The 15,155-nt window shown below is 46.0% G+C and overlaps 1 protein-coding gene across 2 annotated transcripts; it reads right to left on the bottom strand.

Moving 5' to 3' along the window:
* Positions 1–981: 981 nt before the first annotated feature.
* On the bottom strand, positions 982–14,905 carry PIN4 (peptidylprolyl cis/trans isomerase, NIMA-interacting 4). 2 transcript variants are annotated; one of them, XM_084869781.1, is made up of 4 exons: positions 14,868–14,905; positions 12,127–12,200; positions 1,528–1,647; positions 982–1,159 (listed from the first exon to the last, which is right to left on the bottom strand). In XM_084869781.1, the coding sequence occupies exons 3-4, from the start codon at positions 1,609–1,611 to the stop codon at positions 1,001–1,003; spliced, it is 243 nt and encodes an 80-aa protein (XP_084725907.1). In that variant the 5' UTR covers positions 1,612–1,647; positions 12,127–12,200; positions 14,868–14,905; the 3' UTR covers positions 982–1,000. The 2 variants fall into 2 exon arrangements, with proteins under 2 accessions (XP_084725907.1, XP_084725906.1); XM_084869780.1 differs by having other exon boundaries at positions 14,712–14,886.
* Between the last annotated feature and the right edge of the window lie 250 nt (positions 14,906–15,155).

Raw genomic sequence — 15,155 nt, 5'->3', positions numbered from 1 at the left:
TGGCAGGGGAGGGCAGTTGTGGGTGATCAGGCTGGCAAAGAAGCAGTTAGGGAGTGATCAGGCTGGCAGGCAGAAGTGGTTAGGGGCAATCAGGCAGGCGAGTGGTTAGGAGCAAGCAGCCCCAAATTGTGAGGGGGATGTCTGACTGCAGGGATCGGGCCTAAACTGGCAGTTGGATATCTCCTGAGGGGTCCTATATTGGAGAGGGTGTAGGCAGAGTTGAGGGACACCACCCTCCCTATGTACGAATTTTGTGCACTGGGCCTCGAGTTTAAAATATATTTTTATTGATTTCAGAGAGGAAGGGAGAGGGAGAGAGAGATAGAAACATCAATGATGAGAGAGAATCATTGATTGGCTGCCTCCTGCACATCCCAGGACTGGGCACCGAGCCTGCAACTTGGGCATGTGCCCTGACCGGGAATCAAACTGTGACCCACTGGTTTATAGGTCGATGCTCAACCACTGAACCATGCTGACTGGTCCTAATCTGTCTTTTTGAGGCCTGATTCAATGTGTGAATAGTGTGAGCTGACACTTAGCTCCCCTAGAGATGGTTTCTAAATTAACTTATGGCATATAGTGATAATCAGATAAATTAGTTCTGGGAGGAAAGGAATGACAAGTTAAAATGGGTCTGCTTGACTCATCATTGAGAACCACCAATTGAATACCTACTGTAGTATATACAAACCTTTACATACCTGATTTTTAAAATTTTTATTGTTGACAGTATTACAGATATCCTCATTTTAACCTATTTGCCCTCCTCCCCCCACCCCCATTCCCTCTGGAACCACACTGTTGTGTCTATGGGTTATGCATATATGTTCTTTGGCTAATTCCTTCACTTTTTTTCATCCAGTCCCCTCCTCCTCTCTGACAGCAATTTTGCATTTAAAAACCCACAATGACATAGTTAATAAAATACAAGGATTATTCAATACCTTTTAAACAAATAAACAGAATGTATAAAACATATTCAGTGTTCCATACAATTTTATTTTCTGCCTTCAACCATAATAATATGGTATCCAAATTTTGTCTTAACTGGAGGGTCTGTGTAAACAGGCTTGTCCAGCCCACTCACAGGCAATGCAAATGCTGCTTCTTGAAATGGTCCCACCATGGAACCTCTGGTCATCCAACCCAAGTCGCCCTGAAAAACCCAAAAGATATGTGATGCCAAGAGGCTCTGAAGAGAGAACAGTTCTACTGTAGCTTGAATGCTAAGGTTTCTGAATTATTCATATGGACTGTAAAGAAGTAGGCTAGACAAGTACAAATGGATGGACGAGGTCCAGCCTGCACTGAACATACAAGCACTCACAATGCTGCTGGGTATTTGTCAGTATAAGTTTGGTCATGCCAAGATTTAGATATAGGTGACCTATATTCATCTGTCCACAAGTTGGACATTTCTGTTTTAAAATCTTTAAACCAGGACATCCTAAAATTAATAGCATAACATAGCAATAACCCCTACTGCTGGGGGAAAGATCATTGTAAATGGTAATAGCGCCATACCCCTTGCCTGGCTTTATCTTCACTATATTGTGTGGCCACTTCATTGAATCTCATTCCAGACTTTAACTTTTCCAAGGCTTCCATGATTTTTCCATGTTTTTCACACAAAATGTGTCTGACCTACAAGGAAAAAAGTATATTCACATAATACTTGGAGATGCAAACCATTCATTTGTTCACAGTACAGCAGTCATGTCTGGATTACCCACACTAGTGAAAAATCACATTAGCTCATGGCAATGGGAAATTCTAGAAGTCTGCCCACTTGGGGCAATGACCAGAAACCCATTTTGCATAACAGGATAGTATCTTTGGAACCCAATTTACATGGAAAACAGGCACCTGGCTATGGGAAGCTCCTATCTTTACCAGGTACCTCAATGGTAACAGGAAGAAGAAACACGATAATGGTTGAGATTTGGGGTCCTGGAGTCAAATCCCAACTCTGCTGTGAGGCCTTAGGCATGTCTTTAAACCTCTGTTTTCCTCATTTGTGCACTGAGATAATAACAGTACTTATGTGTCCTCATAGGTTTGTGAAGATTGAGATTCTGTAGCTAGCATTCAATAAATGCTATTATTTCATCAGAGTGGGGATGATTTGAAAAACCCCCACTAGGAAATACTTTTATTAATTTTAGAGAGAGTAAGGGAGGGAGGGAAGGAGGGAGGAGGAGGAGGAGGAGGAGGAGGAGGAGAGAGAGAGAGAGAGAGAGAGAGAGAGAGAGAGAGAGAGAGAGAGAGAGACATCGACCAGCTTCCTCCTACACATGCCTTGACCAAGGATTGAACCACACCTGGGTATGTGCCCTGACTGGGAACTGAACCTGAAATCTTCAGTGTATGGGACAAGGCCCCAATCAACTGAGCCACACCAGCCAGGGCACCACTAAGAAATACTTTTTACCAAAAGAGGCCCAATGTATTATATAAAGCCTCCCCACAATTCAACACTTTGAATAAGTATCTTATGTTGACTATTAACCCTTTGTATGCCATAAGCATCTATAGATGTGAGATAAAAGTGTCTTTGGATGCATATCAGTTAACTGGTTAAGAATACTCAACCTCATAGAAGTAAATCAAATTTGATATATATATAAAATCCTAAGCAACCATTACAACTGAATGATCAGAACAACTGAATGACCAATTGCTATGATATGCACTGACCACCAGGGGGCAGAAGCTCAATGTAGGAGCTGTCCCTTGGTGGTCCCACAGTGGGAGCACCACTCAGCTAACCAACCCACCCTGGCACCCCCAGCTCAGCCGCAGCCACTCACTCCCCCAGGCACCAATGGACCAGTGCCATCTACATGATCCTGACGGCGCCACTGGCCTTCTGGAAGTTGCCCTTGGGCACCATGGCCACTTTCCCTCCCTAGAAAGTCCGCAAGGAAGAAAGGATATGAAAGTGGCCTCCAGGTGGCTCCCAACAATGGTGGAAAAGTCAGTGGGACAGATCTAGATCCCAAGCTGGCAAGAGCATCCCACTGCCCACCTGGAGGGCCCCACCCCCCAGGACCCCACCCATGTATGAATTTATGCACTGGGCATCTAAAGCCATATTGGTTGTTTTTTTTTTAATATATCCTTAAAAATTATTCTGTCAAGATATGTTTTACAGGATTTCTCATTTCCTATTCAAGGAGAATCTGTTATTTGCTTCATATTGTAGGTGATACACTGGGGTGGGGCTAAAGGTGTCTGCCTTATAAATTTAGACACAAGCAAACCAAGGTTGACCTCATGGTTCGACTACTAAAATTGGGGATGAGAGGATTCTAGACCCACAGGAATACCTTCATGACTAGAGGAGCTGCACAGGACATAGGAACACAGCAAAGGAAAGAATGTGTCAAAAAGCAGGGCTCAGAGTGGCAAACTTCTATAGAATATGTCTAGCAATGTCTAGGAGAGACAGGAATAAGTGATCTGGATACTAGGACTGTTCATTAGACCTCACTCAATCTGGCTAAAACAGCTTCTAGACTGCCCACCCACCCCCTGCACCTTTTCTGCTTCCACATTTCCAAAGCAATCTTCTGGTTCAATTACTGGGAAGGTGCACACAACATTCATGATCACAGAATGGGGATACCGCTTGCCATTTTATTGGGTCGGCAGCTAAGTAATTGCGGGTTTCACACATATATGGCTTCAGTTGAATTTTTAGGTTTGCAGACGGAGTACAAATGTAAAACAAATTTTGTTATTTGATAGTTGGCTATTCAGCTGTTAATCAGTAAAAAAAGTTTTTTGATCTGTTTTGTAGTTTTCGTTTGGCATTCGTTGAAAAATGGAAAATCAAAAGGAACATTTTCGTCATATTTTGCTTTTTTATTTCCGCAAAGGGAAAAACGCATCACAAGCTCATAAAAAGTTATGTGCTGTTTATGGTGACGAAGCCTTAAAAGAACGGCAGTGTCAAAATTGGTTTGCCAAATTTCGTTCTGGTGATTTTTCACTCAAAGATGAAAAACGCTCTGGTCGTCCAGTTGAAGTTGATGACGCCCTAATCAAAGCAATAATCAATTCGGACTGTCACAGTACAACACGTGAGATTGCAGAGAAGCTTCATGTATCACATACATGCATTGAAAATCACTTAAAACAACTTGGCTATGTTCAAAAACTCGATACATGGGTTCCTCACGAACTGAAAGAATTACAGTTAACGCAATGCATTAGCAGCTGCGATTTGCTAAAGAAACGTAATGAAAATGATCCATTTTTAAAACGACTGATAACTGGCGATGAAAAATGGGTTGTTTACAACAATATCAAGCGGAAAAGATCGTGGAGCAGGCCAGGTGAACCAACTCAAACAACATCAAAAGCTGATATTCATCAAAAGAAGGTTTTGTTATCAGTTTGGTGGGATTACAAAGGAATTGTCTACTTTGAACTCTTACCACCCAACCGAACGATCAATTCTGATGTCTACATTGAACAACTAACGAAATTAAACAATGCAGTTGAAGAAAAGCGGCCCGAATTGACAAATCGAAAAGGTGTTGTATTCCATCATGACAATGCAAGGCCACACACATCTTTGGTCACTCGGCAAAAATTAATGGAGCTTGGTTGGGATGTTTTGCCACATCCACCATATAGTCCTGACCTTGCACCATCTGATTACTTTTTGTTTCGATCTTTACAAAACTCCTTGAATGGTAAAAATTTCAATAATGATGATGATGTCAAATCGTACCTGATTCAGTTTTTTGCTAATAAAAACCAGAAGTTTTTTGAACGTGGGATTATGATGCTGCCTGAAAGATGGCAAAAGGTCATTGATCAAAATGGACAATACATTACAGAATAAAGTTATTTAGTTCCATGAAAAAATTTTTAAAAAATCCGCAATTACTTAGTTGCCGACCCAATATATTTGAACTTATGGCCAGGTATACAAAATTCACGCATGGGGGGGGTTGTCCCTAAGCCCGGCCTGCACCCTCTCCAATCTGGAACCTCATGAGGGACATCCCTCGCAATCCGGGACTGCTGGCTCCTAACTACTCACCTGCCTGCCTGCCTGCTCACCCCTAACCATTCACCTGCCTACCTGCCTGCTCACTCCTAACCACTCTGCCTGCCAGCCTTCTCACCCCTAACTGCCCTACCCATGAGCCTGTTTGCCCCCAACTGCCCCCCCACCAGCCTAATCACCCCCAACTGCACCCCTTGCTGGCCTGCTTGCCCCCAACTGCCCTCCCCTCTTGGCCTGATCACCTCTAATCGCCTCTGCCTTGGCCCTGCCACCATGGCTTTGTCCAGAAGGACATCTAGAAGGTCTCCCGGTCTAATTCGAATATTACACTTTTATTAGTATAGATATACATATTCTGATTTGGACAGTTTGACAGATTAGACATAATGAGCACCTGTGGGGTTTGCAAGTATGATTGACCAACTGGCAACTATATAAAACTAGCATCGCAGAAGAGTGAGAAGCTATAGAGAGAATTTTGGAGCAATCAGCATGGAGGGAGTAGCTGATGCTACAGAAGGTGATGCTGTTACCCAGGGAGGATAAGTAGAATGGGATGAGAAGGAGAAAAGGCTAAATACATCCTTGGAGAATATCAATATTTAAGCAATAAGCAAAAAAAGAAGCTCAGGAGAATCCAAGATGGCTGCTCGGGTAGACACCTAACCGCAGCAGCACACAACAATTTCAATGGAATACAACTAAAATGTAGAGTGGACATCGCCCAGAGCTACAGGTAGTCGACTGACTGAAAATTCTACAACAAGAAGGAAAGAGAAAACCAGAAGGAAAATCAGAGGAGCTGAAAAAAAGCCTAAGGTACGGAGACATGCTGCGCGCTCGCAGGCACGCGCGCAGAGAGGTCACAGCCGGAGAGGAGAAGAGGGCTGGGTGCTGTCCGGCGTTCCCTAGCAGGAAGGAAATAAAACCCCCAGCCTGGGCTGAACCCCCGAACCGGCAGCGCTGAGCCCCAAGTTATGGGCCAGACCCTGGGGACCCAGGCTCCGGCAAGGGGAGACGGGGCTGTGAGGCGGAATCCCAGGCGAGCAGCGAAAAGCAGGGCCCCCGGAGTCGCGCGCACAGTGCGCGCAGAGGACTGAATGTTGACTCTGATGCTGGATTACCCTAGCCGGAAGGAACAGGGCCTCCGGTGGCGCTGAGCCTCAGTCCGGACTGCTCTGAACCCCAGTTCTGGGCCAATCCCTGGGGACCCAGGCTCAAGTAGAGGGAGACGGGGCTGTGAGGTGGAGTCCTGGGAGAGCGGCGAAAGGCCGAGCCTCCGGAGTCCCGCACATTGCTTGCAAGGGAAGGAATGTTGACTCTGATGCAGGATTGCCCTGGAGGGAAGGAAACGGGAGCCCCGGCTGTGTTGGGCCCCAGTTTCGACTGCTCTGAACCCAGTCCTGGACCAGACCCTGGGGACCCAGGCTTGAGCAGGGGGAGACGGGGCTGTGAGGTGGAATCCCAGGGGAGTGGCGAAAAGCGGAGCCCCCAGAGTCACGCGCACTGCGCGCAGAGGACAGTCTGTTGACTCTGATCCTAGACTCCCCTAGCGGGAAAGAGAAAAAAAGCTCCAGACTGGAGGAATGCGACAGGGAGCAGGAGCCCCTGCCAGACACCGCCCAGCCTGGCGCTGGCAGGGAGCCGGGCGACGGGGCCCCCCCGGGGGGGGGGGGGTGCCCCTGAGCCTTTGACCTCTGAGCTCGGGCAACGGAGCCAAGGCCTTGGGCTGCGTCCTGGGCGGCGCCGACCCCGGCAACAGGCTGGAGCAGCGTGGGAGCCGGTGGAGAACAAAGGGGTGCAACAGGCCAACCTGCTGAGCTCCCAGGACAAGGAGGAAGAAATCAAAGAAGTTCTCAATGTGAAGAAATCAAGTGAGAGCAAAAGATAGTAAAATTACTTAAGAAAGAATACAAATGATCTTGAAAAATCAAAGACTAAGTCAGAACTCAACTCACCAGCCAACATTGCAACATATATGCATTTAAAAAAAAAAAAAAAAAAAAAAAAAGGACAGAATGTTGGAACAGCGGCGGCCAGGCCTAGAGTGCCCAGGCACAGGCCAGTGGCAACCGGGCCCGGAGCAGCAACGGCCAGGCCCCAGAGCAGCAGCAGCCAGAACCAGAGCAACAACAGCCAGCACTGGAGCAGCCAGACATGGGGCAGTGACAGCCAGGCCTGAGGCGGAGGCAGCCAAGCCCAGGGTGGCCAGTCCAGGAACACCCAGACCCGAGTGGCCGGGCCCGGAGAAGCCAGGCCCAGAACAGCAGTAGCCAAGCCCGGAGCATCCAGGCTGGGAGCGGCCAGACTCGGAGCGGCCGGGCCCGGGGCAGCCGGGCCCAGAGCAGCCGGGTCGGGTGCGGCCAGGCCCGGAGCAGCAGCTGCCAGGCTGGGAGTGGCCAGGCCCGGAGCAGCCAGGTCTGGTGCAGCCAGGCCCGGAGCAGCGGCTGCCAGGCTGGGAGCGGCCAGGCCCGGAGCAGCAGCTGCCAGGCTGGGAGCGGCCAGGCCCAGAGCAGCCGGGTCTGGTGCGGCCAGGCCCGGAGCAGCAGCTGCCAGGCTGGGAGCAGCCAGGCCCGAAGCAGCCGGGTCTGATGCGGCCAGGCCTGAAGCTGCGGTTGCCAGGCTGGTAGCAGCCAGGCCCGGAGCAGCCGGATCTGGTGTGGCCATGCCCGGAGCAGCAGCTGCCAGGCTGGGAGCGGCCAGGCCCGGAGCAGCCGGGTCGGGTGCGGCCAGGACCAGAGCAGCAGCTGTCAGGCTGGGAGCGGCCAGGCCCGGAGCAGCCAGGTCTGGTGCGGCCAGGCCCGGAGCAGCAGCTACCAAGCTGGGAGCGGCCAGGCCCGGAGCAGCCGGGTCTGGTGCGGCCAAGGCCCGGAGCAGCAGCTGCCAGGCTGGGAGCGGCCAGGCTCGGAACAGCCGGGTCGGGTGCGGCCAGGCCCGTAGCAGCAGCTGCCAGGCTGGGAGCGACGAGGCTCAGAGCGGCCGGGCCCGGAGCAGCCGGGCCAAGAGCAGCCGGGTCGGGTGCGGCCAGGCCCGGAGCAGCAGCAGCCAAGTCCAGAGCAACTAGGTCGGGAGCGGCAGTGACCAGACCTGGAGCAGCTGGTTGTGGAACAAACCAGAGCAACAGAGGCCAGGCCCGGAGCAGCTAGGTCCGGAACAGCTCGCTCCTCGCCTGCCCCTGCCCCACGGCTGACTCTCAGACATGGCTGGAAACTTTTGTGGAAACTTGAGCGTCTGCTGAATCAAGTGATGAAGGCTTAGATCTGGATGTGTTGAGTTAGTATAGGGCTGGGGTGTTGATCTGTGAGTGCCTTGGGTGGGGCCTGGATGAGGCTGGTTGACCTATTTGGAAATGTCTTTTGTGTGAAATGTATCATTGGGCATGTGGAGGTATTATTGATATGAGAAAATGCTAAGTAACTGATTTACTATCTGAAAAGGGATTTACTATCGGGGAAAGGGAGGGAGGAAGAGACTGAACATAAACTGCATCTATGGATGAGGACAATCGGGGATGGGGAGGGGGCGGAGGGTGGGGTGGGAACCTGGTGGAGGGGGGAAGAAACGAGGAACCTTTGTAATAATATGAACAATAAAGATTGATTTAAAAAAAAAAAAAAGAAGAAGCTCAACAAGCACAATAAAAAGGAAGGTCCAGGTGGGTGGGAGAGGAAGATGTGTTGACAGGAACCAAGGTATGAGAAAGTTTCAAAGAAAAAATGGTCAACATGTTAAATGCTGCAGAGTATTCAGGTAAGAAGCACAATCAGTTTAGCAGTGAGTGATCGGTGACCTTAGCAAAAGTAGTTTTGGAAGATTGGTAATGTGCAGAAGCCAGCATGCAGCAGGCTGACGGAGGACGGTAATGGGAAATGGGAAGGTGATGCATATAGAGTTCTCCCTCAACTGAGTTACAAAAGGAGAAAGGGCTCTGGTCAGAGGAAAAGGATCACAGACATGTATATATTTTAAAGATCACTGAGTGTACTTTTCAGAATAGAGGGGAAGAGGGAAAGGTTTAAGACAGAGCAAAGAGAGTGGGTGGAGATAAATGAAAGAGCAAGGTTTGGCATTCAGAGTACTATCTGAAAAACAAGTGGCCTCAAAGGAAAAAAGGGAAGGAGAGAGTGGAAGAGCGATGCAGGTGAAGATAATTTTGTTGATAGGGGGCTGGAAAGCCAATGAGTTCTGGACTCACCGTCTGTTTCTTGTGAAAATTATAACAATATTTAAAAATTACTGAGTCCCTGCAAAAAAATGAAACTAGACCACCAACTTATACCATGCATAAAAATAAACTCAAAAATGGATAAAAGACTTGTAAGTCAGAAAACCATAAAAATCCTAGAAGAAAGCATAGGAAGCAAAATCTCAGACAATATGCTTATGGATACATCTCCTAGGGCAGTGGTCAGCAAACTCAGAGCCAAATATCAATGGTACAATGATTGAAATTTCTTTTGAGACAAATTTTTTAAACTTAAACTTCTTCTAATGCATCTTCAAAATAGACTCTCCCAGGCCGTGGTATTTTGTGGAAGAGTCACACTCAAGGGGCCAAAGAGCCACATGTGGCTTGCGAGCCACAGTTTGTCAACCACGGTCCTAGGACAAAGGAAACTAAGGAGAAAAGAAATAAATGGGACTACATCAAAATAAAAAGCTTCTTCACAGCAAAAGAATCCATTAATAAAACAAAAAGAGAGTCCACTGTATGGTACAATATATTTGGCAATGATACATCTGATAAAGGGTTAATATCCAAAATACATAAGGACCTCATACATCTTAACAAAAGGAAAACAAACAACACAGTTAAAAAGTGAACTAAGCCAGGCAATGAAAGAAAAATGCCACATGATCTCACTCGTTTATGGAAAATAAAGAACATTATAACCTGATGAACAAAAAGATAGATACAGAGGCAATAAAGCACCAAACATATGGTCAAATTACAGCGGGAAGGCTGGGGAGTGTTGGGGAGGAGGGGAAATAGATCAACCGAAGGACATGTATGCATGCATATAAGCATAACAAATGGACACAAGACACAGGGGGTGGGATGAGGGCATGTGGCTGGGGGAAAGTCAAAAGGGAAAAAAAGGATATATATGTACTACTACATGTAATACTTTAAAGAATAAAAAAATTTTTTTAATAAAAATGGGCAAAGGACCTACATAGACACTTTTCCAAAGCAGACATGCAGATGGCCAAGAGACATGAAAAAATACTCAAAGTCACTGATCATTAGAGAGATGCATCTCACACCTTCCAGAATGGCTATCATCAAGAAATAACAAGTGCTGGTGAGGATGTGGAGAAAGGGGAACCCTCGTGCACTGCTAGTGGGAATGCAGACTGGTGCAGCCATTATTGAAAACAGTATGGAGTTTCCTCAAACACTTAAATATGAATTGCCATTTGACACAGGGATCCCACTTGCAGGAATATATCCTAAGAAACCTGAAATAGCAATCAGAAAGAATGTATGCACCCCTATGTTCATAGCAGCACAACTTACAGTAGCTAAGATCTGGAAATAGCCCAGGTGCCCATCAGAAAATGGCATACTGGAGACCAATATGCCAGCCCTCCTTAAGCCCAACATTACTTGTCTCCCCACCCGTTTTATAACAATGGCCACTTCTTCAGCTGACCACCTGATTGAAGTAGCTGGTTTGTATTTAGAAGGCCATGTTTTATAAAAAACATACCTTTGGATACCAAATGCCACTTCATGAGTTGGAAGTCCATGCGAAAATGGAGATCAACTACAGAAAAGCAGATTCATGTCTCCAATCTTATCCCCTCTAGAAAAGTGGGAAGAATGGCCCTCACTATTTATATTATTTCTCCCTGTCCCCTGCTCTCTCTCTCTCTCTGGTTGCATGTATATGGTTGGATTTATATGATATAATTTCACTAATCATATAGTGATAAAATTTAATTCTTTGCCTAACTGCTCCCAACTAGACGGGGATAACAGAAACAGTATCTCTCTCTCTTCTCTTTTTAAATATATTTTATTGATTTTTTACAGAGAAGAAAGGAGATAGATAGAGTTGGAAACATTGTTAAGAAACATCGATCAGCTGCCTCCTGCACACCTCCTACTGGGGACGTGCCTGCAACCAAGGTACATGCCCTTCACTGGGATCGAACCTGGGACCTTTCAGTCCGCAGGCCGAAGCTCTATCCACTGAGCCAAACCGGGTCAGAAACAATCTCTTATCTGTTTTTTTAAAAAATTTTTTAAAGATTTCAGAGAAAGGGGGAGGGAGAGAGAAATATCAATGAGAAATATTGATGGGCTGCCTCCTGCATGCCCCCTACTGTGGATTGAGCCCACAACTCGAGCGTATGCCCTGACCAAGAATCGAACCTGTGACCTCCTGGTGTATGAGATGACACAATCAACTGAGCCACACCAGCTGAGCTGTTTGTTTTTTAATACCCAGAACTTAGTGCACTGCTTGGCATAGGCCAGAAGTGACTAAATCCTTATTGAATGAATGACTCAAAGTATGGGATCCTGACTGAAACATGGAAAATGGCCTGTTAAACAGTACTAAGTAGTATAGTTTTGTTTGCAGATTATTATTTTACCAGGGCAGACACTCGTCTGAAATTTGGTCAAGCTCTTCAAGTAATTATTTGCGATTGTCTCCCACCTCCATTTTCATGGTCAGAGTCCTGGCTTTTAGCTCATCAGCAGGGTAGCTATCTAGTGAAACCTGTGCCTCTGCCTATTTACCTAAGCTTTTGGTTTTATAAGATATTTTATCCTAAAAATTCATTCATTCACTTACTGGTAAGATCTAACAATACATTTAAGAAACAATACTAAAGTATGAAGAAATTCTGGATGTCTGAGAAAGCATTTGAAAAATATTTAAAAGGAATTACTTTTCATAAGTGAGATTGGTCTATACTAGTTTCCAATTTTGTGTTATCTTGCTTTTATATCAGTGGCTTATCTAAGGCTACTCTCTTAGAATGAATTAAGTAAACTCTCTTTTCATTTTACGTGCACCAAAATAACACATGTACATATATTATTCATATTTAACATGGGGGGGGGGAAGGAACCAGTAACTCACCTTTACTGCATTGCCACCACCTTTGGGACCCTGAGACTTCTTGTCAGAACTATCACTCCCAGATGCTGCTCCTCCTTTAGAGAAGAGATAATAGGTACTCATTTAAACTGCACCTTGATATTTACAGAAAGGTCCAACACATCAGGAGTTGATGCTTCTGTCATAGCACCAAACTTCAAAAGGGAACTCTGCCAGATACTTTAACTACATCAAGCTAAATTCATTTGACTCACCTCTCTTAAAATAGGAAATGTGTGCCCTATGTAAACCCTTCACTGAAAAATAGATACAAGGTGAGGATGTTAATGGTTGAATAAGAGTGCCGGAAGCCTGGTTTTAAATCCTGCCTTCTAGCCTTACAAACCCCTGTGCTCTTGTAAGATTTTCAATAAGCACTGCAACTATGTATTTGAGTGCTCATAACTCCAATATGTAAAATATCCAAGAATATATTTTAAAGATAATATTTCCCACTACCCATATTTGGCTTAAATAATTCATTTATGTCCAAATTCCCAGAGTCTACTATATTGTCTACTTGATAGCTTCCTAAGAAAAGTTATCGGTATTCAGATTAACAACCACTGGCAGAAACTTACATTTCACTAGTATATCATTTTACTACAATGTCAACTTCTATGACGATGGCAGTATACTTACGCTAGAGCCTCATGTTCCTGAGAACTATTGCTGGATTAAATGTTCAGTTAAATAAACATTTCCTAAGTAACTACTAAGTCCAGGCACTGGGAATACAAAGATGAACAAGCCACAGTACGTTCTTTCAGGGAGCTCATTTGCCCTCAGATATGTAAACAGATAATTTCTGAGGATGATCTATGATCTATGGACAGGGAAGCACAGCAGGACATTTTAGTCACTCAGGAGAGGTTTCCTGGATCTATAGGCACTGACGAGGTAAAGAAAGAACAAAGGGGATACTCCAAAGTGAAAAACTGCATAGTATTTTGGAAACTATGGATAAAGCCCAATCTGAGATGGGAATGCTGTGAGATGAGCCCAGGGGAAGTGGCTGAGGATTAGAGCATGAGGGCCTTTAGGCCCAATTAAGAAACTTGGAATTTATCCTAGAAGTAACAGGAAGCCCTTGAAATGTTTTAATCAGGAGATTCCATCTTACTCATTTCTCCAGTGCCTAGCAGAGTGCCTCGCACATAACAGCTGTTCAAAAAATTTCAACTAAACTGAGAACCCCAAATACTGTTCTGACCACTAAATGCCTAAGAACATATTATTGTTAAAGGAGTTTTATTACAGCAAACTCTTAACTGGGTTTGCTGTATATTCACTGCTGAGCAATGATGCCTTCCAGTTACTCCATCCTCTCTCCCATTGGATGCTGTCATCTTCTGACTGCCATTTCCCTCCCTTTGATTGACTGAGGACTTTGGCAGTAGCTTCAGGCTTCCTTTCCACTCTCATTCCTGCCATTATCTTAGATGATCTCACCATCTACACTGAGGAATCACCCAAAAACCTAACCTCACACTTCTGGATCTCCCCCCCCGAACGCTCATGTCTTCCACTCCAGGCCACCTGTTCCCAGAAGCACAGGATGAAACTGTGCCTCTCAGAACTAGTAGTTCAGTCTCTGGCTACAACTTCCAATTCTGGCTTTCTCATGTCTCATTCCCACAACACTGACTCTTCGTCTTCACAGAAACCACTCCCACTTCCAGTTCCTTTATCCAGCTATGTTCCTCTGCACTATCAGATTTCTTCCCTTCCCACTCTGGATACCACGATCTGAACTTGATATCTTCCCACTAGCACCCTTAATCCTCTTGTGTTGCTAGCCTTCTATTATCATTGTCCAACAAAACCTCAACCTCGGCTCAAAGCTACACCTCTTTTCAATCGTATGTTGTGCCTGTTGCTCGGTACTAGGTAAATCATGACTGTGTAGAATGTGTCCTCTACAAATTCATAGCCTTCAATCTTAAGCTTTCGGCCTTCAGGGAATCCCTTTTATTAGTATTTTATTCCCTCTCCCATCACCTTCTGTGGCCATTCCAAACTTTTACCTCTAAAGATCCCTACTCAGTCCTTGCCCCTCAGGCTTAAAACTTACCCTTACATTCCATTTTACTAATAAATTGAGGCATTAAGTATGATCTCTTACAAACTCGGCCCCTTCCCCCTCTTTGGCTCCAATTTTTACAAACCCCCCCTCCCACATCGCTTTTCTTGTGACCTCAAGCATCAGGTGTCTTTTCTCCTCTTCAAAGCTCAACTGCTCCTCTTTCCTGGATCCAATTTTTTTTCTTTCTTAAATCTCATTCCTCCGTACCTTTGCCTCTAATTCAACTAGATCCTTCACATCGGCCTCATTTCCAAGTTTTCCCCAAACAAAACTTTCTCTTAGTCCTTTGTCCTCTTCTACCTACCATCTAATTTCCATGATTTTTAAATTAAAGCTTTCCTGAGAAGTCCACACTGATTGTCCCTCATCACCTCGAGGCCAGTCACTGACCACCCATCTCGGGCCCCGGGGGTCTCTGGTCAGCTCCTTCCCCTCGCTTCCCATTTAACCGTATTCTCCCTGGTTGCTTTGTCCGCTCTACCTTTTCCACCCTTTCCAGAACCGCCTTTTCCTTTGGGAGGCATCTAGGAAGCTTGATGTTGATTGAACTCTCAACTGTACTGGTTGCCCCACAAAGCCCCTTCAGGTCCTTCGGGCCTGTCCTATACAAATGCCTGTAAGCGGCATCACAACTGACCGTTTTTACTGCGGCTCCGGGAGCAGGCATATCTTGGGGCAGACACAGTCCTTTGGCTCTCGAACCAATGGGGCTGAAGATGATTGACCAATAAGAAGCTTGGGCTGGCGGGGCCGGAGGTCACAGGTAAAGCTAGGCAGGAAGCCCCGCCTCTGCTCTGTAAGTTCCTTCTTTCTCACGCCCTTGTTTGTGCCAGCTCCCCAACTTCCCCGCCCCCTCCATTCTTCCCCTCCCCCCCCCCCCTCGCCACGCGTGCGTAGTAGAAGCCTTGGGCCTCTGTAGTCCCTA

The sequence above is a fragment of the Pipistrellus hanaki genome, assembly GCF_964339955.1.
Source record: "Pipistrellus hanaki genome assembly, chromosome: X".
In the NCBI taxonomy this organism is placed as follows: domain Eukaryota; kingdom Metazoa; phylum Chordata; class Mammalia; order Chiroptera; family Vespertilionidae; genus Pipistrellus; species Pipistrellus hanaki.
This window is presented reverse-complemented; position numbering and strand designations above follow the sequence as displayed.

Coding starts and splice junctions, on each gene's coding strand:
- PIN4 (XM_084869780.1), bottom strand. CDS start 14,754: ATGCCTCCCAAAGGAAAAGGCGGTTCTGGAAAGGGTGGAAAAG. Junction 12,201..14,711: donor TTCTGGAAAGGGTGGAAAAG/GTAGAGCGGACA, acceptor TCTTCTCTAAAG/GAGGAGCAGCATCTGGGAGT. Junction 1,160..1,527: donor AAGATAAAGCCAGGCAAGGG/GTATGGCGCTAT, acceptor TGGGTTTTTCAG/GGCGACTTGGGTTGGATGAC.